Here is a 26,593-nt window from a genome sequence, read left to right as displayed (position 1 = left end):
GTCACCCTCGAGGTTCCCACGTGCAAATCCTATATTCTTTGCAGCTGGGGTTTGAGAACAACTAGGTCTGGAGCTGGAAAACTCCGGGAGAGGTCGAGCCCAGGCACTTCCCAGGTGCCTCCTGCTGCACTCGATACCTGGATTAAACAAAGAAAATTGTGTTTGCCAGGCGCGCTCGCTGAAGTCACAGGATTCCCGTATCATGCAGCCGTCTGGAATTTCTACAAAAACTCTTCAGAAGGGGTATGCTGCCCGCCACGCGGAAACAGCCATCCACCGGACTTTTCAGATCAAAACGTTTAGTACAGAGTTGAAAAACCATGTGATGGTCATGGATTTCGTGAAGAGGAACTGGTTTCCCTCCCAGAGAAGAGCCAAAGTTTGTATCATTCATATGTATCAAGGCCTGAAGACAGCTGAGCAGACAGCCAGCAGATACGAGGTAAGGTTGAATTTGGGCGTTATCAAACAGACAGGTCAGATGTTCTATCTGGTCTGATAAATCGTTGGTTTGTAGTTTTTCCTGAGGTATTTGGAAAAGACTTTCTCATCTCTTAATTTACTTCAGTTTTTGAAATATGAGGGGGCGGGAGCATAGTGGATAACTAATTTACACGTGATACATGTCTGCATCTACAACATTTAATAGTGCGCCAAACAGTTGGATACTTTGTATCCACCTTTAGAAACTGTGGTACATTTCTGGGAGTTAAATATTCTTAGCTCTGTAAATTTGCAGTCATCTCTTTTTAAAAACAAATTCCTGTTTGTTTCCTGATGGGTTTTGCAGGAGAATATCTATGCCTTGCCTCGATGAAGTTAAAGTGGAATGATTTAAGTTATACCAGTAAGAATGGGCTTTTATTTTTTTTTGAGGGTGAGCTCTTATTTTCAAGCAGAAATGACTTTTTCTGGGAGAAAAAGAACTTGGGAGATTTAGAATCTCAAAGTGAGATAAACACATCGCTCTGAAACATTTTTGTATTCTAAAACTAGAATAAGCCACAGGCAGTTATCCTTCAGAAGGTAAACACACATGAAATCTGATCAGTGCTTTATAGTACATGGACTAAATTATGAATGACGTTGTAATTGATTCCCATATAGCTCACTTACCCATCCCTTTTGATAAATGTAACATGCGAATTGCTAATGTTTTATGGAAAGGCAACCTTTCTGAATACTTATGCTGTTATTAGGAAAGGCTTCCCATGAATTCTGGCAAAAACTCCAGGTCTTTCGTGCCCCACACTGGGCTTCCTTATTCCAGAGCAATGTCAGAACCTGTTCTGCAGGGTTCAAGGCTGGCTTCTCCCAGTGCCAGCCCTGGGATTGTGAATTTCCACGTTCACCACAGAGATATAAAGGCCACGGAAATAATGGTGTTAATTAAATTCAGTAATAGTTGTTCATTGGTTCGTTGCTTAATCGACCAGAGCAAGAGGTGTGCAATTAGAATATAATTGAAGGAAACCAGAGATGTTATTATTCACAAGGAATTAATCAGATGGGACAGAATTTTATCATTGTATCAATTTCACTGAGGTTATTTTTCAGTCCTCCAGAGAGAGAGAAAAACTTGTTGAATTATATCAGCTTGCTTTTTTTTTTTTTTTTTTTTTTTTTGGGGTATGCGGGCCTCTCACTGTTGTGGCGTCTCCCATTGCGGAGCACAGGCTCCGGACGCGCAGGCTCAGCGGCCATGGCTCACGGGCCCAGCCTCTCCGCAGCATGTGGGATCCTCACGGACCGGGACACGAGCCCGTGTCCCCTGCATCGGCAGGCGAACCCTCAACCACTGCGCCACCAGGGAAGCCCTCAGCTTGCATTTTTTAAAGTGTTCATGGCTCCATTTTACACCCTCAATGGCAAAGAGCGGCTCTTGCGTTCCTTTTTTTTTTTTTCCTTCGGTATGCATAAAGCTTTGTTTATTCCTATAGTAACATTGAAGGTAACAGTGTGGAAAAGTGCATCTTTGTAGGAGATTGTAAAAAACATCTATTATACTGACAGTTGCAGCTACAGCATTTTTTTGTGTGACTCAACCCCCCCCAAGCCACATTTCCAAATACAGCCAACAATTGAGGCCGTGTGCCTGCTGCTTGAGTGTAACCTGGAGTCTAAAGTCTTATGTTCAGGTGAGTCTGAGACCCACAGCAATCAGGCTGGTCAGCTGGACAGTCCTCACTATGTCTGTGATTTGAAAGGCAGTCCAGGCAGGGCCTGCTTCCTCCACTCAAGGGCAGGCCAAGTTTGAAAGCTCAGATAGGATCTGTGCCTCTGATCCCTCTGAATTCCGAGCTTTGTTCTTTTAGTAGCAAAAACATTTCACTTTAAAATATTCCACGTCCATTGAATTGTTCATGTTATTCCCACTGGGGCATGTCAGCCATTTAGGTTAGGAAACCCAGCAAGAAGGCAGCTTTCTTGCTTAGTTTCCAAGCTGAACTGACGAGAGCCCAATTAACAGCCTCTGGGTCCTGTTACACTTGGCCCAGTGACCCCGTCTCTCTCTCTCTCTCTCTCTCTCTCTCTCTCTCTCTCTCGAAGGCTCCAAGGCCATTGGTTCATCTGCCAGGGCTTGAACCATAAAGTACCTGATGGGGTGAAAAATGAGCACGGTCACTGGGGTGAGCTCTCAATGCACAAAGGTGCTAGATTAAAGGAACTGGCTGGTTCTCCAGGAAGAGTGAGTTCGGGAGATTTTGTTTCTGTAAAAACCTTATGGATTTCAAGTCCTCCTCAGGAAGACATACAGATGTATTTGTGTTGAGTTTAAAGTCTAAGGCTGGCATTTTTCTAAAACTGTGACCTTACTCCTGAGCTGTGTTAATGCTTGGAGATGCTGCCTCTCATCTGGGATGCACCTGACTCTGGCCCAGGGATGGTCCAGCCATACTCATTCCCTTGCTTAAACTGCCTTGTACCAGGGATGACAAGCATATGTACTGTCACATCTGAAAGGCAGCGGGGATTGGAAGCAGGTGAGGGTGAGGGGGCTAAAGATCATACTCTGCATGTTTGCGAAGCCTTGATCCGTGCGGACTCCAACATGCCCCAAACTATTAAAACCACTGTATGTTCAGAGCCTTTCTCCTCCTGCAGAGATACCCGATAAATTTCGGACATCAAAATAACCATAACTGGGCAAGGAGATGGATTTTTATTTGAGCTCTGGTTGCTGTCAACATTGCAAGCCTGGCCACCTTCTGAGATTCCCTGTGAAGCAGGGTGTGGACGGTTTCCCTGATGTTAGAAGGGAAGCCACGTAGAATTCAGAGACGTGCTCACATCTCCCAGAGTTGGAATGTGAGTGGGCACCTGTTAATTGATCGAGGAGACCATTCTGATGATAGGCGTGGGCTGGGGCACGCCAGCCAAGTCTCACCTATCTGTCTTCATGTAGATGACAGTTTCTAATACATTTAATCATTAGATGGACCAGGGAAAGTTTCTGTATTTGGCGATCACCATTTAGCTATGCTTCTCAACATTTCCCCAAACCTCTATCATTTCCACCTCCCCTTCCTACTCACCCTTTTTTTTTTTTTTTTTTGGACTTGGCTGTGGTGCTCAATTCTGGCTGAATAGAAGAATCATGGCAAACTTTTATTTTTTTATATTTATCTATCTTTTTGATAATGTCTACCCTCTGAGGAGTTTAGACATATGCATGCACCCATAGTACCATCACCACAATCAAGGTACTGAACATATCCATCACTGCTAAAAATTTCCTTGTGTTCTTTTGCGTGTTGCTTTTTTGTTTGTTTTTTGGTGGTAATAACACTTACCATGAGATCTGTCTTAACATATTTTGAAGTAACAGTACCACATTGTTAAGCGTAGGCTCTATGTGGTATAGGAAAGCTCTAGGGCTTATTCCTCTCGCATAACTGAAGACTTATACCCATCGAGTAGCAACTCCACCCTCCCCCTCCCCCTCCCCAGCCCCTGCAACCACCATTTTATCTTCTGCTTCGATGAATTTGCTTAGTTCTTATACTTCATATAAGTGGTGTCATGCAGGACAAATCATGCCATTTGTCCTTCTGTAACTGGTTAATCTCACTTAGCATAGTGTCCTCTGGTTTCATTCATGTTGTCACAAATGGTAGGGTTTCCTTCTTTTTTAAGGCTGAATACTATTCCAGTATGTGTATATTACATTCTCTTTATCCGTTCATCTGCAGGTGGACATTTGGGTTGTTTTCTCATGGTGACCTTTACAAACTACATATGCCTGTGGCCCAGCCAGGGCTCTTGTGACCCAGAGTGGGTGTTTGATTTTGCTGTATTCCTTTAAAGAGCATTGAACTTTGTTCTGGCATGAGGTTCCGTTCCTTGAAAACACTTTGATCCTTTTGAGCCTTACTTCTCGGCAGATTTTAGTCAAGGGCAGTGCTTCTCAATCATGGGGGATTTCGCCCTCCACCCACACCCCACAGGATGTTTGGTAATGTCTGCAGACATTTTTGGTTGTGACAACTCAGGAAAGATGCTACTGGTACCTACTGGGTAGAGGCCAGGGCTGCTTCTAAATATCCTGCAGTGCCCAGGACAAAGTCCCCTGTGCCCAGAACAAAGATCTACTCAGCCTGAAATGTCCACAGTGTGGAGGCTGAGGAACCCTGATCTCGTGCTAATTCAGGCCCACTAATTGAAAAAATTTATTTTATTCAAGTATAGTTGATTTACAATCTTGTGTTAATTTGTGCTGTACGAAAAAGTGATTCAGTTATACATATATATACATCCTTTTTCATATTCTTTTCCATCGTGGTTTATCACAGAATATTGAGTATAGGTGCCTGTGCTCTACAGTAGGACCTTGTTTATCCGTTCTACATATAATCGTTTGCATCTGCTAACCCCAAACTCCCCTTCCATCCCTTCCCCAGCCTCCTTCCCCCTTGGCAACCACAAGCCTGTTCTCGATGTCTGTGAGTCTGTTTCTGTTTCGTAGGTAAGTTCATTTGTGTCAATTTTAGATTCCACGTATAAGTGATATCATATGGTATTTGTATTTCTTTTTATGACTTACTTCACTTAGTATGGTAATCTCTAGGTCCACCCATGTTGCTGCAGATGGCGTTATTTCATTCTTTTTTATGGCTGAGTAGTATTCCGTTGTATATATGTACCACATATATATATTTATCTGTCGATGGACGTTTAGGTTGCTTCTGTGTCTTGGCTATTGTGAGTAGTGCTGCTGTGAACATAGGGCTGCATACATCTTTTCGAATTACAGTTTTGTCTGGATATATGCTCAGGAGTGGAATTGCTGAATCATATGGTAGCTCTATTTTTAGTTTTTTGAGGAACCTCCGTACTGTTTTCCATAGTTCAGCCCCACTGTTAAGGCATGATCCTTGTGAGGACTCAACTTAATGTCCCATGTACGTGAGATCTTTCCACCAGGGCCAGTGGAAACACAAACGGTTTCCAGCTCTGGGTGAGGCTCTGGGAGTGTCCAACTTACTACTGTCTGGCAGTTCTTTTCCTGGATTCAGGCACTTTTCCCTTAAGCATGTGCAAGTGAGTATTTGGCCAAAGACTGGTGGGCCCCTGGCAGCTTGCTAGAAACTCTCTTTCCTTGCTGCTCCTTGGTACTTGGCTGCACAAATTCTAGCTACCTCACCCTCTCTGAATCCGCACCCCTGCCCTGTCCACTCAGTGAGACCCCAGGGTCTCTCGAGCGTCCCCTTCCCAATACACAGCCTGGAAACTGCTTCTAGGTGGGGACGATTGTAGGGCTCACCTCTCTGGTTACCCCTCGTAGCCCCGCATTTCTTGTGCCCAGTGTCTGGAAGCAGTTCTTCATAGCTTTTGTCTGGTTGCTCCATCATGACCGGAAGTAGGTGTGTCTGCCCAGGTGGTTTTGATGCCCCACTGGAGTTGAGAAATGCCACTCTGGGCTTTGATGGATGTTTTCCAGTGGTTGAAGTGAACCCTTAGGTAGTATGAAATAAAAGCACTCAAGTTTTAAGTGCTTGGGCTTCAAGCTTTATTTTATTCAGGGAATAAAGAAGTCACTGAGGCCAAACAGAAGGTGACACACACATTCCCTTTCTTCTCACAATGATCAGAAGGTGCAAAACGATTTACCTATTTCCCAACCAAGCTGAAGAGACTTAGCCAGATCAGAGTCTTCTGAGTTTCACTTTTCTTTCTGAAGACTTGGCCTCCGAGTGGGATTTTCCCTGGGATATGCTGGTGGCTCTGGCTACACAGAAGGCACTGAGTCCTCCAGAGTCAGGACTGAGAAAAGGACATTTCGCAAAGGACAATAAATATTTCAATTAGCTTTGCCACCCAGTGACCAGGTCAGAAACCTCTGCCTCATGCGCAAGACCTGAGAGTGTACTTGGTGATCCTCCTAGAATCTCCTAGAAGCTTCAACACTCATCCATTGACAATGGCTGGTAGCCTCTGTCCAGATGCAGGAGGAAGGAATCCAAGAGGCAAAAGGTGGAGCGACCACCCTTGGGAATCAGTGCTGCCCATTTGCCACACCAGCCCCTCCCTGCTCCTGCCCATGGGAGGCTGGCCGTCAGGGGGCGAGGTCCTGAAGAGGCACGAGAGATCAGAGGTCCGAGATGAGTTTTGATGCGTCAGGAAGCACACCTGGTGACTGAGGTCTCCAGATGAACTGCACTGTGAATGTCTGTGAAAGATGAAGTGCAAGTTGATCTGGAATATTTACAGCCAAGCCTCCTAAGACCTATCTGACATCATTTTGGCCAACTTCCATCAGGAAATTGTGCACGGGTGGGGGGACTACGTCCACATTTCAGCCAAACCAAGGCAGGAGAGATGGTAGGTGAAAGGGGGGTGTGACCAAGACCCAGGCCATTGGATGGAGTCTTTCTGGGGTTTTTTTTTTTTTGCAGTACGCAGGCCTCTCCCCGCTGTGGCCTCTCCCGTTGCGGAGCACAGGCTCCGGACGCGCAGGCTCAGCGGCCATGGCTCACGGGCCCAGCCGCTCCGCGGCATGTGGGATCTTCCTGGACCGGGGCACGAACCCGTGTCCCCTGCATCGGCAGGCGGACTCTCAACCGCTGCGCCACCAGGGAAGCCCTCTTTCTGGGGTCTTGATAGCTGAGTGACCTTGGCAAGTTTCCTGACCTCTTTGAGCCTTAGTTTCCTCATCTGTGTTCATGGGAACCATGGTGACATCTGCCTCATAGGATTGCTGGGAGGAATAAGGGAGATGCTCTATATAAAGGCTGAGCCTTGGGCCTGGCACGGAGGCAGCATTCTGTAAAAGTGAGTCGTCGTTGGTGTTCAAGTTCCAATGTGCCTTTTTCTGTCATCCCCAACTTTGAAGCAAAGCCATGGCATGAAGACATGGCCCCTGGACCCAAGCTAATTGTGACCAGTGCTTTGAGGATGCTGTCCCTGTGCCAGAAGTCCTGTTTCAACTGGGTGAACATCCCCTTCCTAGCTTCTCCTCACTGAAAGTGCCAGGTGACAGGGACTTATGACCTCCTGTACCCTTGACTCTGTTCCCCGAGCAATTCAGAGATTAGTCACTAATTTGTCCTTGAGCTGAATGCACAGTTTCCACTCAGAACCCACCCAGTCCTGTGGTCAGCTGCAAATTCCCTCTGACAACAGATGATTGAGAATGTGTGTTCACACACATCTGATTCCTGCCTGGTAAAGCCAGGGTTAAGTCAGGGCATTTTTTCATGTAAGTTATACCCTCTCTTGAAGACCTACCAGGATCTGAATGGGGTTTGTCACCTCATAAAGCATTGAATTGCCCTCATACTTTAGTGTCCTTCAGAATCCTCAAGAGACCTTTCTAAGAATGTAGACCCCTGGGCTCTGGGCAAGGGTGGGGTCCAGAAATCTCTGGTTCTTTTTATTTTTTTTGAAGCTTTCAGATTTTATTTTAAGTACATTGGGAAATCATTGGAGAGTTTTAAGCAGAGGAGTGACATGTTCTCATTTTTAAAATTGAAGTATAGCTGATTTACAATGTTGTGTTAGCTTCAGGTATACAGTGAAGTGATTCAGTTATGCATGTATATATATATTCTTTTTTGTATCCTTTTCCATTATAAGTTATTATAAGATATTGAATATGGTTCCCTATATTCAATATATAGGTATGCAGTAGGACCTTATTGTTTATCTATTTTATATATAATAGTTTGTATCTGCTAATCCCAAACTCCTAATTTATCCCTACCCCCCCCTTCCCCTTTGGTAACCATAAATTTGTTTTCTATGTCTGTGAGTCTGTTTCTGTTTTGCAAATAAGTTCATTTGTATCATTTTTTTAAGATTCAGCATATAAGTGATATCATATGATACTTGTCTTTGTCTGACCTGCTTACTTAGTATGACAATCTCTAAGTCCATCCATATTACTGCAAGTGACATTATCTCATCTTTTTTATGGCTGAGTACAAAAAATCTCTGTTTTTAACATAAAAACCAGGTGATTCTGATACAGGTCTGAAACCTTGATCTGGAAGTTTCGGACCAATGTTTTCCAACCACATGAACCAAAGAGAAAATGACAAAGAAACCTGTGCGAATTGCCTGTGTTGAGAAAGCCGGTGTGAAGGGCCATGGCGGGGGCGGGGTGGGGGGAGATATGATCGGAGAGCAGAGTGGCTGGACCACTCCGTGCAAGGAGAGTTGAGATGGGGATGGAACAAAGGGGACTGTGTTGTTTGGTCCCTGAATTGCCTCATTGATCCTCACCACAGCTGTGCGAGGCACATGAGCCCTGTTTTTCCAAAGAGAAAATTCTGCGAGGCCCAGATAGATGATGCAGGCCGTGCAGAGACACAGTTAGGAGCGGCAGAAGGGAGCTTCTACCTTAGTGACATCTTCCTCTGAGGTTGTGTTTCTTAAGGTGTTGGGGGAGAGGAGAGGGAAGCAGCCTTTGTCCTGACAGCAATAGCTGGGGACCTAGGGGACTTCAGAGTTGGTCCTAGAGAAAGTAAACCATGCCAGAATCGGGTGGGAAGAGGCAGTAGAGAGCCCACTGACTCTCTCCTTCTGCTTTAGGCATCTTTCCTTCCCGTGGCTTTTTCATTAAGCACCTTCTTCTGGTTTATAAGTCCCACATGGGTTCTCAGTGCCCTCTGTTTTCACTCTCCCAGGTTCTCTTCCCTTTCTAGTGGAGCAAATGGACAAAAGAGGAAAGAGTGGGCTGGATCATTTTAAAAAAAGTATCAAGGACCTACTATGTGCCAGGAACTGTGCTTGGTGCCAGGGACACAGAGTTGCAAAAGGCAGGGTTCCGGCCCCTTCTCATCGTCTGGTCAGGGAGGCAGCCAATGAATGCCAAGTCAGGGGGTCTACAGAGAGCTGTAGACCCAGAGGACTCAGCGAGACTGCACAGGGGAGGAGACCTCCGGGCATGTGCTTCGTGGGAGATTGGGAGTTTCCCAGGACCAGCAGGGAGGGTGAGAGTGTGGGGTAAGAATGGAGAAGGGGAAGACGTTTCAGACAGCTGGAATGGCAACTTCTAAGTGGTGCACAGGCAGGCAGAACCTACACAGAACTCAGTAATCTCTAGAACTGCGGCTAGAATTCACAGGATGTAGTTCCTGAGAGGAGGGAGCCAGGCAGAGAAGGCACTCCACACATTTCCTTCACGTTCCCTTGAGGCTGCAGATGAAGGCCAATTTATGCCGTGAAACTTCACGAGGCCAAAGAACAACTGGCAAGGGAAGGACGGTTACTGGGAAGCTCTCGGATGAACACTTCTCAGTGCTCACTTGGGGCCACGGATCACTGAAGTTCCCCACCATCCAGAACATAGTGGCCTCATTGAATGTATGGTAACTTCAGTAGAGATTCTAGAGGGGTTCTGCCTTGGGAGTCTGCTAAACCAGCCCTAGATTAAAGGCTGTCTTAGGTCCATCCTATAGCAATTTAAAACACAATTCTTGAAGAACCAGGCTGTTTCACAAGTAGTTTAGCTGCCGGCCAGAGCAAAGTCGAACATTCCTTAAAAGATTATGACAAAATCCATCAAAAGCATAATAAAAAATTTAAAATATCTGGCATCCAGGTAAAGCTTGCTAGGTATTTGACAAAAGCAGGAAAGTATGATTTTAACCAGGAGGAATTACGATTAATAGAAGCAGATCCATAAATAGGAGAGATGATGGAATAGCAAGCCAGGGCTTTTTTAAAAGCTCTTATAAATATTATAAATATATTGCTTTCCCCTTACAGTCAAGGATTTAAGGGAAGATATTACCACAATGGGAAGAGAAGTAATTGATAGAAAAATAAACCAAATAGAACTTATAGAGAAGAAAAAAATGATTCTTTAATACTATCTGAAATGGAGATTTCACTAGATGGGATTAACAGGAAATTGGATGCTATAGAAGAAAAGATCAGTGAAATTTCTAACTGAAGAGAGAAAAAAAGAGAGGGAGAGATCTCAAGACATCCAAGACACATATAATTAGAACCTCTGAAAGAGTGGGGATGGGGTGAGGGCAGAAAAAATATTTGAAGAAATAATGGCTAAAATTTTTCCGAATTTAGTGGAACTTATGTCAAAGCATTGCTTGTCAAGTATATTTTATAATATATATATACCAAGTATGCTTGGCAGAGGCCAGATCATCAAGATTGGGCCACGTCACATTAAACGGTATATATTTCAGTGTTTCCCAACATGGTGGTCCACAGCATTATCAATCAGCATTCTGCAGTCCAAGGAATATGTTTGTTTCCTTGTGCTCCCTCTGTATAAATTAACTGAGGCAACTTGTTTATTTACTTATGACTGAGATAATATCAATTTAGTGCAGGATCATACATAGTTTCAGCTCTGATTAGCTATTAGAAAAAAACCAAAACAATCTGGCAGATACTATCTGTGTTATTCTTCTACTGCTGCAAAACAAATGATCGTATACTTAGTAGCTTAAAACAAGACCTATTTATTATTTCACAGTTTTGGCCTCTCTACTTAGGGTCTTTCCAGGCTGAATCAAGGTGTCAGATGTGGCTGTGATCTCATCTGCAGCTCAGAGTCCTCTTCCAAGATCCCGGGTCATCGTCAGCATTCAGTTCCTTGTGGCTGTAGGACTGAAGTCCCCATTGTCATGGTGGCTCTTGACTGACATGCTCAGCTCCTAGAGGCTGTCCTCAGGTTCTTGTCACGTGGCTCCGGCCATAGGCAGTTCACAGCGTGTTTGTTTGCTTCCTCAAGGCCAGCAGGACAATCTCTGCTGCTTTGAATCCCTCTGATTGCTTCACAAAACACACCTGACTAGGCCAGCCCCCGCTGGTATGATCTACCTTGGATTAACTCCACATCAACTAATCAAGGTTGATTAGCAACCTTAACTGAATCTGCAAAACCCTTTGGCGTGGAACACGAGTTAATTGTAGAAGTGATAGCCCACTGTATTCACAGGTTCTGCTCACACTGAAAGGAAAGAGGACATAGGATACATGTGAGTATTCTGCTTACGATACTGTATTTAAAATTTTGTATCCGTGCAAAAAGGGAAATAATAGGAGCCCTTGGCATTGAAGGCACATAGGTGTGAACCTCTGTCTAGCAGCTTCATAAGGAAAGGGGCCCCTAATCTGTTATAGATCACGACTGTGTCCCTAGCACCAGGTCAGCCTTCAAGAAGCATTGTGGGGTACGTGTATGAATGAACGAATGAACAAAAGGGCGTGAAGTGTGTTTTAGGTGAAAACCTGAGGCCGGAGTGAGTGACGGTTGATGACTTTGGGCGTGGAAGAGAGCGTCCTCTGATTTGATACGTTAGGCTCGCTTCCAGATTCACTCATTTCTTAGTGATTGACAGACAGACATCAGCTCTAGATTGCCAAAATGAAGCTCCAAAATAGAGGTCATTCCATTTGCTCCCCTTTTCATTAATCAAATTCCTAATAGAGAAATTGTTTAATTTCCTCCCTGTGAGTCTAAGTTACATCCTTTCTCCATCCAGAAAAGACTTGGAGACAGCTCCAAAAAGGAGTATCTTGGAAAACATCCAGGATTTAGGAATAATCGTTTCAGAGAAACAAACAGGGCTGAAGGCAAAATGGGGGCACGACCTTAAAGCACACAACAACTCGCTTGCCATTTTGTATCGAGAACAAGAAGCCTCTTCCCAGCAAAGCCACTGCAACCAGGGCCAAGAGGGTGGGCCCTCAAGCGGCTACCCTGTGGAGGGCTCAGAGCCTCTGATCCAGCCCTGCATTTACAGAAACTTCACAAAACTCATTATTTTAGCTACAAGTGTGCTCAGCTCCTCACTAATGAGTTCTGGACACTGCTGGCTTCTCCAGTTTAGCTGCTTTCAGTGGCGCTGGGTTAGGCCAGGTGTGTGAAAGGGACCGGGCCTCGGTTGATGGACATGCAGAGGGGCCCGCAGTGCATGGAAGATGCGGAGGGCTTAGATCCACACTGTTTGCTCCTCGCTGTTGATGTAATATCCAGGAACAAATGCCTGGATATTTGTTCCAAATGCTCCAAATGCCTGCGTGCCGCTGTGCAAGCTCTCAGACACAGGGAGCAAGAATGTGATGACTTTCCATGCAGCAGTTCTGCAGTAAATGGCCACTCACTCAGGCTTGGCTGTGTCATTTGTGGGGACCAGAACAAAATGAATGTGTGGTCCCCATGTTAAAAAACACAGGAATAATAGTCACTTAAGGTTCTAACATATAAGTCTTTTTCCTTTCTTCCATGGTCTTCCTCTTGATTTGTTATGATGGTTTTTATTTGCTATTTAGTTGGCGTAAGTAAAGAAAAACTAAAAATTTAAATTATTACCGTGAATTTTACTGTTCATCTTTATATTGTGTGATCTCAGTTTTAACACAAATATTAAAACATTTAACTCATCTGTGGAATTATTGAAATGATACAATTTTTATTTTTAATCTCATCCATGCATATATTTTCCTTTTTTAAAAATTTTTTGAAGTAAATTTACAATGTTGTGTTAGTTTCAAGTGTACATCAAAGTGATTCAGTTATATACATATATATTCTTTTTCAGATTTTTTTTCATTACAGGTTACTACAAGATACTGAGTAGTTTCCTGTGCTATACAGTAGGTCCTTTTCATTTACCTATTTTATATATAGTAGTGTGGATATGTTAATCCCAAACTCCTAATTTATCTTACCCCCCTTTGGTAACCATAAATTTGTTTTCTATGTTTGTGAATCCATTTCTGTTTTGTAAATAAGTTCATTTGTATCTATTCTTTGATTCTACATGTAAGCGATATCATATGATATTTGTTTTTCTCTGACTCATTTCACTTAATATGATAATCTCTTGGTCCATCCATGTTGCTGCAAATGGCATTATTTCATTCTTTTTTATGACTAAGGAATATTCTACTGTATATATGTACCACATTTTCTTTATCCATTCATCTGTTGATGGACATTTAATTTGCTTCCATGTCTTGGCTATTGTAAATAGTGCTGCTATGAACATCGGGGTGCATGTATCTTTTTGAACTAGTTTTCTCCGGATATATGCCACGAGTGGTATTGCTGGATCATATGGTAGCTCTATTTTTAGTTTTAATTAATTAATTTATTTATGGCTGCGTTGGGTCTTTGTTGCTGCGCACCGGCTTTCTCTAGTTGTGGCGAGCGGGGCTACTGTTTGTTGCAGTGTGTGGGCTTCTCGTTGTGGTGGCTTCTCTTGATGCAGAGCACGGGCTCTAGAGCACAGGCTCAGTAGTTGTGGCGCACGGGCTTAGTTGCTCTGCGGCATGTGGGATCTTCCTGGACTAGGGATCGAACTCATGTCCCCTGCATTGGCAGGCGAATTCTTAACCACTGCGCCACCAGGGAAGTCCCTATTTTTAGTTTTTTAAGGTGCCTCCATACTGTTCTCCATAGTGGCTGCACCAATTTACATTTCCACCCACAGTGTAGGAGGATTTATTATTTGTAGACTTTTAAATGATGGCCATTCTGACCAGTGTGAGATGATACCTCATCGTGATTTTGGTTTGCATTTCTCTTAGTGATGTTGAGCATCTTTTCATGTGCCTGCTGGCCATCTGTATGTCTTCTTTGGAGAAATGTCTCATATATCTATTCTTATTAGAACAATGGAAACACTGCAAAAACCAATTCAGATTTTAATTTCATTCCTTGGTATAATCATATTTTACCAGCACTCTCTACCTTTAGTTTACTGATGAGTAAGGAAGAACCAAAAGGAAAGGGGACTGTGGTTGCCCATCTCTCCTTTCCTTCTATGCTTTTATTTTCAGCGTAAGCGGTTGACTAACACAGGGCTGTAAGAGGAGTAAGAACAGATATGATGGGGTTACCAACCAGGGTTCTTAGCCTCCGTAATCAGTTGGAATTGATAAGAGGCAAGACAAGAAATTCAGGCAAGGCTTTACTGGGGCCCCTGCTTCAGGAGGAGGGTAGTGAGAACAAGTAACAGGTTCCCTTGCTCGGACCCTAAGGGGGGGCAAGCTGGTTACTTATGTGGAGTGAGGGTAGGGGTGTGTCCAGAGGTCAGGCTGGGGCGGTGGCGTAGGTGGTCTGCCCCCCTTTTGGTGGTGTTGAGTGCAGCGGGCATGCGCAGTACCCTGCTTTTGCCCCCAACACCCTGCTTTTGCTCCCGGCTCTTCAGAAGTGGCCGTTGCGTTTTTGGTCTTCTTGTATCTTGTCTATAATTTGCCCCAGCTGTGCATGCACGCGGTTATTTTTAGTCCCTTATGGTTTCTTTGTATTTTGTTGCTTGAGAAGGTGTTTGTTTAGGTGCAAGCACTGCAGCAAAGGGTCCCAGATCCCAGGCCCCAGTCTGTGTCAGTAGAGTTGCTCAGGCATTTGTGTTTTTCAGAAATCTATAGCCTTCTTCCTACACTTGAAGCAAATCTGGTTCCAGTGGAAAGCATGGCCTCTCGGGGCTGTCATCCTTCTGCTTAGTTGATCTTGGGGTAATTTGCTTAACTTTTATTCACTTTGAATCTCTCTGAACTCCCATGCATTGTAGGTTCATCCGAATTCTGTGATCAGGGATCACCAGAGCACCTTCTGTGAATGGGGCAGCAAGGAAATCAACAAACACACACATGGCACACGTCTTTCTGCCCACATGCGTGCTCATCCCATGGGGTTTATACACAAAACACAAGTTCACAGATAAAATTATTAAAAAATCCAAGATGGCAATACCAAAAGCACAGGCCACGAAAGAAAAGATGGATAAGTTGGGCTGCATCAGCGTGAAAAACTGTGTGTGTCCAAGGACCCTGTCAACAGAGGAAAAGGCAGCCCAGGCAGCCCACCTGCACTGTGGCTGAACCTTGAAGACCTTGTGCTGACTGAGACAAGCCAAGCACAGAAGGATATTATGTTGTTTGACTTCATTCTTCTGAGGTGCCTGGAATAGTTAAATTTCACAGAGACAGAAAGTGGAATGGTGGCTGCCAGGGGCTGGGTGGAGGAGGGGAATGGAGAATCATGGTTTAATGGGGACAGAGTTTCAGTTTGGGAAGATGAAAAAGCTCTGGAGGTGGAGAATGGTGATGGTGGCTCAACATGGTGAATGTATGTAATCTCATGGAATTGGACACTTGCAATGGTAAATTATATTGACTTTGTAATAGGCATGTAATTAACATGCCTATTAATATGGTGTTATTTCCTGCCCCCACCCCCCACCCCGACATTGGCATAAAAGTCTCCAGTCAAGTGATTCCTCATTGCTGCTCCCATTTATGCCTCTAAACAGACAGGGGCTGAAGTCACTGGTGGGGAAATGAAGCGTGAACTCTCCCAGGATCAATTCTCATTAGGCAGCCAGGGGAGGCCTTCCTCTGTGAGTCTCACAAGAGGAGGAGTGATTGAAATGATCTATCCTCTTTACATCCTGATTTGTCTCATTTTCAAACCAGAACCCCACCAGACACCACCCTTGAAAACCAAAGTGAAGGAGAAGCAAGGAGAGACACAGAGATTGAACTGTAGCATCTTTTTTCAGATCCTAACAAGGGAACAGTCCCACCATTTGTAGTCAGATAAGGGATATTATCTTGGTAATAAAAGGCAATTGAGAATCTAAATGGAAAATCTAATGCTTTTCATGCTGATTTATTTTAGATTAGAGAAAGCTAAATCAGATGTAAACATGAAGAGATGAAGCATGAAGATGGAATTGTGGCAGAGTGATAAATCTCAGTTTTGAATTATTATAGGTGCAGGGTTGCATTAACCAGAAAATATACTGTTGATCCATAAACTGCTCTGACATGAATTATTGTTGCAGAAGGGGGTTCAGAAGATTGAATACAAACATGGAACACTGGCAAAGATCAATCACGCTTCTAGATTAGCCATGGAGAGTGCATTCCAGACCCCAAAGAGGCTGTGTTAACCCATCGGCGGTCCAATCTGGAACCATCCACACCTTGTGCTTGTTATTTGCCCTTTAGTGGTACCTCTGGCATCCCCAGGAGAAGGCACTGGGATGCTGAGAAAAAATGGCCCTCTTTCCTGTTTTTCTGTTGGCAGACTCCAAGGAGTGTCTGCCATTACCCTAAAAAGAAGACCCTGCCAGCCAAAATCCACTCTTGGTCGTTGACAACTTGGGATATAAGTAGTTTCAGAATCTCTCCTCTGTTTTCTCTTCCAACCAGACAGGTGTCCAGAAGAGGCAAAGTGGAGGTAGGGTTCTATGTAGGCCTGGAAATTCCTGTTTTCTCCTCTCTCTTATTTCCTGGGGTATATGAAGTTTCAGTCACTGTTTTTTTTTTTTTTTTTTTTCTTTGCGGTACGCGGGTCTCTCACTGCTGTGGCCTGTCCTGTTATGGAGCACAGGCTCCAGACGCGCAGGCTCAGCGGCCATGGCTCACGGGCCCAGCCGCTCCACGGCATGTGGGATCTTCCCGGACCGGGGCACGAACCCGTGTCCCCTGCATCATTAGGCAGACTCTCAACCACTGCGCCACCAGGGAAGCCCTCAGTCTCTGTTTTACTTGCTTATGCTTTACAAATCCCATAAGCCATCTCTAACTACCTCCCCTCTCCCCCCAACACACACAGACACACACACACACACACACACACACACACACACACACACACACACACTAGTATGGGGAATGCTGAGAACATGATGTTCTAGTTGTTCTGGCTCTGGCATTAAGTAGCTCTGTGAGACAGAACAAATTAGAGAATCTCTCCACACCCCAGTGTTTGTATCTATAAGCAGAGATAACATCTGTCTTGTGGGGACTGCATGAGGGGTATTTGGAAAACACTAACCCAGCAGCTGGTAAGTTCATTAAATATCTGTGGTACCCAACCACAGTTCTCCATCCAGAACTCTTGGGGCCAAATGTAATTCAACGGTGACTTTTAACTTTTATTTCAGGAAGGTGAGCCTGCATAGCATTCCCAGGGGGATCTGAGTAGCACCCTGTAATTAATCGCACTGATGTTTCTGCAATGAAATGTATGAATATTCACATTAAATGGAATAAATTAATGTTATAAATAGCCCCAGGTTAGTTCAGGTAAGGTTTTGCTGTCAGATTAGTTTTCTACAAACTCAGAGAGAAAAACTCTCATATTTCAGAGCTTCATGAAGTTTAGAATTGTGCATAAGGGATTATGGGTCCATAGCGAGTACTCAGATGTCTTGACGGGAGAGTCAGTAAACAAAAAATCCAGCAAAAGACAATAAGACATTTGCTCATTAGAGCACAGCTGTTATGGCAGGACTTGGGAGGACCGAGTGAGAAAATGTGGAAGTTGTAGAGTATTTAGTCTTATACAAATGGAAGGTTCCAGTATTATTGTACCCACAGTGTTCAAATCAGCTTCTGGCTCCTGATGGAGTTCATAGCTCAACTTGTCAATGTGATCAATATCCTAGCTGGTGTCATGTTTGACTCCAGAATTTCTGCTGGTAGGTTGCACTCTGTAAGGAGGCAGGTGGTAAGGTGATGTGGAAGAACCCCAGACCAGGCTCAGGAGGGCTGGTGTAGGTGCCAGAGCTACTGGTGTATTGTTCTTGGGCATTTATGTCTCTTACCCTCTGTGGGTCTTGTTTTCTTTGCATAAAAAACCCCTGTGTTTTCTTGGCCACCTCTCAGGGACTTCGGAGAATCCAAATGAGGGGATGTATAATAAAGAACTTGGCAAACTGGAGCGTTTCTTATGCTTGTTGGGTATCACGATTCTTTTAATGTGCTTCATCCTAGTCATAGGTTTTACTTCCCAGGAGTCATCCTAATTGCCTGGGTTCCAGTCTGGGCTTCTTCACTTTCTTACTAGGTGTGTGTGACTTTGGGCAGTTTACTTACCCTTTCTGTGCCTTAATTTCCACCTCTGTAAAATGGAAATAATAATTATATTTCTCTCCCTGGGCTGTCTTAGGATTCAATGAGGTAATTGCCTGGCATGCGATGAGCCCTCAGTGCTGTAACTCCTGGTGTGGCCACAGGCTTGAAGCAGGCCCAGGCTCAGCAGCCTCTGGGAACACATGTGGCAAAGAGATCTTGAATCTTTCCTCCTGTTGTGTGGCTTTGGTAAGTTACTGTTGCTGTTCACTAAGTAACACGTGTCAGAGACCTAAGGGAGATAAAGTCTTGAATGGGCTGAATGAGGAGTCACTTAATAATCACTCTTGTTGGATCCTTATCTGACACCATGTACAAAAATTAACTCAAGGGCTTCCCTGGTGGCGCAGTGGTTGAGAGTCCGCCTGCTGATGCAGGGGATGCGGGTTCGTGCCCCGGTCCGGGAAGATCCCACATGCGGTGGAGCGGCTGGGCCCGTGAGCCATGGCCGCTGAGCCTGCGCGTCCGGAGCCTGTGCTCCGCAACGGGAGAGGCCACAACAGTGAGAGGCCCGCGTACCACAAACAACAACAACAAAGAAACTCAAAATGGATCAAAGACCTAAAGCTACAAAACTCTTAGAAGAAAATGTAGGGTAAAACCTTCAAGACGTGGGATTTGGCAATGATTTCTTGGACATGACTCAAAAAGCGCAGGCAACAAAAGAGAAAAATAGGCAAATTGGGTTTTATAAAGAGTTTAAAATTTTGTGCATCAAAAGACGATATCAGCAGAGTAAAAGGGCACCCCGCAGAATGAGAGAAAATATTTGCGAGTCGTATGTCTGATAAGAGAATAATATCCAGAATATGTAGAAAACTCCTAAAACTCAAGAACAAATAAACAAGTCAATTCGAAAATGGGCAAAGGACTTGAATAAACCTTTCTCCAAAGAAGAAATACAAATGGCCAATAAGCACATGAAACGATGCTCAGCATCACTGATAGTTAGGAAAAATGCAAATGAAAACTACAATGAGATAACTACCCCACACCTATTAGAATGGTTACTAGGAAAAAAAACCACCCTAGAATATAACAAGTGTTGGTGAGGAGGTGGGAAACAGAACACTTGTGCACGGTTGGTGGGAATGCAAATGGTACAGCCTCTGCGAATAACAGTATGTTGGTTCCTCGAAAAATTAATAGAATTGTCGTATGAGTCAGCAATTCCACTCCTGGGTACATATCCAAAAATACTGAAAGCAAGATCTCAAAGAGATATTTGTACAGCATTATTCACAATAGGTTAAAACATGGAAGCAACTTAAGTGTGTCTGTAGACAGATGACTGAATAAGCAAAATGTGGAGATAGGGATTGACATATACACATTACTATATATAAAACAGATAACTAACAAGAACCTACTGTGTAGCACAGGGAACTCTACTCAATACTCTGTAATGACCTATATGGGAAAAGAATCTATAAACAAGAGTGGATATATGTATATGTATAACTGATTCACTTTGCTGTACAGCAGAAACTAACACGACATTGTAAATCAACTAGACTCCAATAAAAATTAATTAAAAAAAGGAAATTCTGACATAGGGTACAACGTGGATGAACCTTGAGGACATTACCGTAAGTGAGATAACAAGTTACCAAAAGACAAATACTGTATGATTCCACTTGTGTGAGGTACTTAGACTAGTCAGAATCACAGAGAAAGTAGAATGGTGGTTGCCACAGGCTGGGGAGTGGGGGAAGGGAGAGCTATTGTTTAATGGCTATAGAGTTTCAGCTTTACAAGATTAAAAGAATTATGGAGATGGATGTTGGTGATGGTTGTATAATCATGTGAATGTATTTAACACCAGTGAACCATACACTGAAAAATGGTTACGGTGCTAAATTTTATGTGAAGTATATTTAACCACAATAAAGAGAATTAAAATTTAAAAAGTAAACATATCCCATGTTAGGCTTTGTAAAATAGAGTTGCAAAACGTTGCATCTTACACAGGCAGCAGCTAATTTCAGCTCATGAGTCAAGGCTCCAGAGACAAGGCTGTAATCTAATGTGTACACAGGACTAAGCTTTAACACATAACTGAACATAAGGCACTGACTTGCCTCGTTCGGAGATCACCAGAGCTTCCCTGTCACTTAGGAAATAATATCCACACCAGCGTAGCGTTCAAGGCTGCCGTGGTACGTTGTTACGTCCACAGATGTGCAGATGTGGAGACTCTAGGGTGGGTTATGGGCATTGTTTTCATGTTAATGGACGCAGTAACACATGTGCTCTGACCTACAGAGCCAGTCCCTGCTGTAGGGTATTTTGGACACTTCCAGTGTTGTGTCATAATGAATCAGACTCTGCAGAAATGTCTTTTGTGCATATGACTTTAACTTTATATACATATTTTAAAATTTTTATTGAAATATAGTTGAGTTACAATGTTGTGTTAGTTTCAGGTGTACAGCAAAGTGACTCGGTTATACATACACAAAAGTATATATATTCTTTTTTTGTATTCTCTTCCATTATAGGTTATTATAAGATACTGAGTATAGTTGCCTGTGCTGTACAGTAGGTCCTTGTTGGTTTTCTATTTTACATATAGTAGTGTGTATCTGTTAATCCCAAACTCCTAATTTATCCCTCTCCCACCCCCACTTAACTATATTTTGAATTAGTTAGAAATCCAAGGGTTTTAAGCTGGGGAGGGACACAGTCAGATTTGCTTTATAGAAACATGACTGGTGATGCTGTGGAGGGAGGAGGCTGCTGGAATGTGTGGTCTTGGCAGGAATTCTGAGGCCCTCCATGGAAGCCGTGGGGAGAAGGAGGCGGAGATGCAATGCGGAGATATTTAGGGAACGAAACCCACCGGTGCTGTTGGTACAGCACATCCACTGGAGCCGGTTGGTGGGTGGGGCCAGGAGAGCACAGCGAGAATAGCGAGAAGAATTTCCGTGTCATAGGTCAGAGTGGCTCAGTCGAGGCTGTGCTAAACGGAGGCCTGGTGGGGTACGAGGCAGAGGGACAGAGAGTGGCCAACAAGGGTTGGGGCCAGTGGGAAGGTGAAAGGTGGAAGGCACTGTGTGTTTGTGGAGGGATTCTTTTGGTTTCGTTTTTAAGCTAAGAAAGATTTTGGTGGCATCTGAAATATGATTCAAATGAACTCATTTACAAAACAGAAACAGACTCACAGACATAGAAAATGAACTTACGGTCACCAAAGGGGAAAGGAGTGGGGGAGGGATAAATTAGGAGTTTGGGATTCACAGATACACACTACTGTACATAAAAGAGATAAAGAACAAGGCCCTACTGTGGAGCACAGGGAACTATATCCAATATCCTGTAATAAACCATAATGCAAAAGAATACGATGAGAGAATATATATACACACACATACCTACACACACACACGTATAACTGAATCACTTTGCTGTACACCTGAAAGTAACACAACCTTGTAAATCAACTATACTTCAATTAAAAAAATAAAATAGAAAAGAAAGGTTTGGACACGGTTAGAAACATTGACGAAGGCAAGGTTGAAGACGGAGAGGAGGGGGGGACCCTTGATGGTCTCCGAGGAGATGGGATAGTGGATTCTAAAGGCCCTTGTGCAACTTAACTTGGGGAGGAAGCTTTGCTTTTGTTAATTAATTGCTTGGTTAATCCTTCCATCCTTTTTAAAACAAATATTTATTGAAAGCCTACTGTGCATCTAGCCCTATTAGGAGCCAGGATACATTGGCAAGTGAGGCAGACATAACTTTATTCTCAGAGGGGTTAGAGTCTAGGGGAGAAGCAGACATCAGTCGTAGATTCACACAAGTCAATGCGTGCTTACAAGTGAGTGCTCTGAAGGGAAAGAGTGCTCCTGTAAGAGCTTATAAATCAGAAACCGAGTTTTGAGAGTGGTGTATGGAGGGACACACGAGCAGGTCATGCGAGCGGGGTCAGAGGAGGACCAGGGAAAGAACACGCTGTGCAGATGAAACAGCAGGTGCAAAGGCCCTATGGTAGGGGGGAGAATTCGATTCAAGGGGATGAGGGAAGCTCACACAGCACATGTGGCCAGGAGAGGGGTGCCCAGTGATGCACAGAGATCAGCGGGGGCAGACTACACAGGGCTCTTCTGATGCTCTGTCCTAAGGGCAATGGAAAGTATTGTCTTCTGCATGAAGGGATTTCAGTTAGCAACCCACAGAAAGTAGAGCCAAAGCCACGTGTCTCCAGGACGTCACCGGTGGACTGAGATCCGGGGTCAGATGATGTCTGAGGTTCCTGAATCGCCCTGTTGTTGGGAATTCTGGGTTTCTGTAATACCCAGAACCTGTACCAGATGGTTCCAGGCTTTGGAGAAGCCAGGCATTTATAGAGGGCTGCGGGGCTGAGTCAGCTTGTTATCTACTGCCAGTCACTGGGACCCGAGAGAGAGAAAAATTGTCCTCGGTTGGAACCAGTAAACTTCAGTGCTTGTAACTTCACACGTTCTGGGGCTGGGCTCTCTATCAACGTTGCATGATACACAGGGGAATTGCTGGGCAGACCTGATTCTGAGTCAGGTCCCACGTCACCCGACTTGTGAGGCTTGATGGAGTTACTTTAAAAAATACACAGAAAACTCTTTCTTAAAAGAGCCATACAAGACAACGACCATGGAGAGAGGAAGCTTAAAATCTCTGCTGGACCAGAGTCTCCCTGCACCCCTTCCTCCGCAGATAGCTTCCAGAACAGGGGACTGATTCTGTCTGAAGCAGCAGAGAGAGAACTCACTTCTTCTGCTAAATTTAGGATTTAAATTACTTTCCATCCTAATGTCCACTGTGTTGCACTTTTGTTTCCTTCCAGAAATGTTTTCATGTGTGTTTCTTATGACATGTCTATGCTAAGTCTGAGAAAATGACATATGTAAGTGTGATAGCTATATAAACACAGCCAGGTACAGTCAAATAGCCAAACGATAATACTTAGTAAAAATAACAATTTTAATTTTTTTCTTTTAAAAAAATGTTATTGAAATATATTTGATTTGCAACGTTGTGTTAGTTTCAGGTATACAGCAAAGTGATTCAGTTGTGTGTGTGTGTGTATATATATATATATATATGTGTGTGTGTGTGTGTGTGTGTGTTCTTTTTCAGATTCTCTTCCATTGTAGGTTATTACAAGATATTGAGTATAGTTCCCTGTGCTATACATTAGGTCCTTGTTGGTTATCTATTTTATGTATAGTAGTGTGTATATGTTAATCCCAAACTCCTAATTTATTCCTCCCCTTTCCCCCTTTGGTAACCATAAGTTTGTTCTCTAAGTCTGTGAGTCTATGTCTGTTTTGTAAATAAGTTTATTTGTATCATTTTTTTAGATTCCACATATAAGTGATATCAATGGTACTTGTCTTTTTCTGTCTGACTTCACTTAGTATGATAATCACTAGGTCCATCCATGTTGCTGCAAATGGCATTATTTCATTCTTTTTTACGGCTGAGTAATATTCCATTGTGTATATGTACCACATCTTCTTGATCCATTCTTCCGTCAGTGGACACTTAGGTTGCTTCCACATCTTGGCTGTTGTAAATAGTGTTGCTGTGAACACTGGGGCGCATGTGTCTTTTCGAATTATAATAGTAACAGTATTTGGGACATGCTGGCTGAAAGCTCAGGTGCTTGGGTTTGACAAGCCTGGTCTGAATCCTGCCTGTGTCACCAGGTACCCAGTGGGGGACCTTAGCTTTGACTTTCTCAGCTGCCATAGCAGGGCTGAGAGCAGCATGTGTTTCTAACGGTTGTGAGAATTCAATGAGATGATGTATGGAAAGCACAGAGCACAGCACTGGCCCGTACGAAATCTCGATAACTGTCAGCAGTTCTTCTTATGCTTATCGTAATTAATAATCATATTACCGATTGGCAGTGGCTGAGTTAGGCCCAGGGGGTGGGATCCTGAAAAGTGGCAGAAAATGCTATGTAACTCTTTAATTCTCCCCATCTCAGCCCAGCCGCAGTCTGGGTCCTGCCCCATTCTTCTTCTTTCACTATGAGGTCTCAGAGGCCAGGCTCCTGCTTGGAACAGAAGAATTGTTTGCTTGCAGCTTCCTCTCTGCTATCCCCAAACTGGTTGCCCAGATGCTGGGGATGTGAAGGGGCCAAAAACGAGACGTGAGCAACGAAAAGCTTAACTCCCCCCTGGGACTAAGCAGTTTACTGGGGTTCAGAATTAGAGGCCGGCTCCGGCTCCATGACTGTGTAGCCTCTTCAAATCAGGATAAGATTACTACTAGGGGGTCCGAAGAGTTATTCTTCAGCTTTGGGGAAAGGTCATGGGATGTTCAGAGGGAGGATGGGCATGCAGGGAGACCCCATGAGGAATGGGTTCTCTGGAGTCTGATTAGAAGTTGATAAATCAGAACCGAAAGACTCACCCACAGCGAGCTGCTTTTAGAATAAATTTATAAACCTTTGTTGTTTGGCAGAGAAAGTCAGTATCCTGATCGTGCTTGCAGACAGCAGAACACTTTTGTATACGTTAATCTGATTTTCACTGGACCTTGAAGGTTAATTTTTGAAATTTGACGGCTCATGATCAATCAATTTATCGATATTTATCGAATGTCCAATTTTAGCTCAACACCCATTCAGCACTTTGCTGGGAGAGAAAAGAAATATGAGATGTGGTTCTTTGATCTACTAGCAAAATTCATGGCAAAATCCATGTTCACTGATTAGTTTTTCTCCCTCCCTGCTTCCTTCTTGTGCATTTTGCAATCATCAGAAAGAGACCCTTTACGAATGAACTTATTCACAAAACAGAAAGAGACTCACAGACATAGAAAACAAACTTATGCTTACCAAAGGGGAAGGGCGGGGAGGGGTAAATGAGGAGGTTGGCATTAACACATACACACTACTGCATATAAAATAGATAACCAGCAAGGACCTGCCGTCCTTTCTCGGGAGAGAGGAGAGATTCTAGGGACATTGCTTGATTTTTTTTTAAAGCCAGTAACACACATTACTGAAGATTATATATCTGGCAAATAAGAATATAAAACTGGGAAGGTTTCTATTTATCTTCCAGATCCACAGTCGGCTTTTCTCATCCCCCAAAGATCGCTCTGCCTGGGAAAGAAATGAGGGTCTTTCAAATGCAGGTAAAGAACTCATCGTTGACCGGGTGGCACTCCTTCAAAGCCTTTATTAGTCTCTCTCTCCTTTATTTTTATTAACAGTGAAAATGTGCTTTGGAGACTAGTCTTCCCCCAAACGTGAAATGAGAGCTCAGTGACTCCGACAAGATTTGAAGCTGATTTGAATTTCCAAACACACAGGCCTTTAGGCTGGTAGTCTCTGAAAAAACAAACAACGCAGAAGAAATATCGGTTGCCTTAGGTAATGCCTGCAGAAGCCAAGATTACCCCAGATCGCCGAGCACGCGGGGGTTAGGCCAGCGTGGAGCAGGGACAAATGTGGAATCTTCTCAGAGCTGGAGCCAGTGCAATTGAAATATAGGCACGGTATCTGTGCGTTCATAAATCACTTTTTACGAAGCTTCAATTCATAGGCGCTCAACTGTAGAAACGCTAGGTGAAATGGTTCCAGTCCCTAACTTTGTTAAGTTTGTTAACGTAAACGGCATGAAGCTAAGCTTTTTTACCCCCTTTCATGAGAGAAATCATATGGGTGTAGGTCAAATTTCTGACGGTCTTGTAATAAGATTGCTGGGTTAATAGAATATTTCTATTCAGAGACTGTAGCAAAAATTCTGAAAGAATTGTTTTTCACATAGCAAATTCAATTTTTTAATCTCCATTTGAATTTAAGTTTGTAAATGTGACTGATGCGTTGGTATCAATGAGTGTGTGTATGTGATTACACACACACACACACATTTGTAGCCTCTCTTTTCATTACCCCTCAACACCTGCCTGCCTATATCAAAGGTATCAGGGATCTGAAATCCTTTCCTTAACTGACACTGTCAACTCAAGACAAAAATATTATCTGAAAGGAGCTTTCCTAGTTAATCCTTTGTGGAGCCACCACAGCATGGTTTATAAGCTTATTCTTTAGTAGTGGCCGCTTTTCAGTGTGGATCCTTTAAAAACCTAGCCCAGAAATTGCTTGTAGTAAGAATATGAATCCACAGATGGAAGTTTCTGGTAGTGTGGGCAGCCGGCTCAGGAAGCACACTGGCCACCGGCACCCCACGGGGAGTTTGGGGACATTGGGAAGAATGCCACGTTTCCTTGGGGCACTCGGAGGTGCCTG

General features: G+C 43.7%; 1 protein-coding gene across 2 annotated transcripts in view; it reads left to right on the top strand.

Moving 5' to 3' along the window:
- The first annotated feature begins 202 nt into the window (after positions 1 to 202).
- Positions 203 to 26,593, top strand: part of C16H10orf90 (chromosome 16 C10orf90 homolog) — a 235,935-nt gene continuing 209,544 nt past the window's right edge. For both annotated transcript variants that reach the window (XM_032608886.1, XM_032608884.1), the window contains exons 1-2: positions 203 to 442; positions 25,404 to 25,476. In XM_032608886.1, the coding sequence (XP_032464777.1) occupies positions 203 to 442; positions 25,404 to 25,476 (313 nt within the window). The remainder of the gene's footprint in view (positions 443 to 25,403; positions 25,477 to 26,593) is intronic.

The sequence above is a fragment of the Phocoena sinus genome, chromosome 16 (assembly GCF_008692025.1).
Source record: "Phocoena sinus isolate mPhoSin1 chromosome 16, mPhoSin1.pri, whole genome shotgun sequence".
NCBI classification, from domain to species: Eukaryota; Metazoa; Chordata; class Mammalia; order Artiodactyla; family Phocoenidae; genus Phocoena; species Phocoena sinus.
Note: the sequence above shows the minus strand (reverse complement) of the source record. Positions and strands in the feature narration are given on the sequence as shown.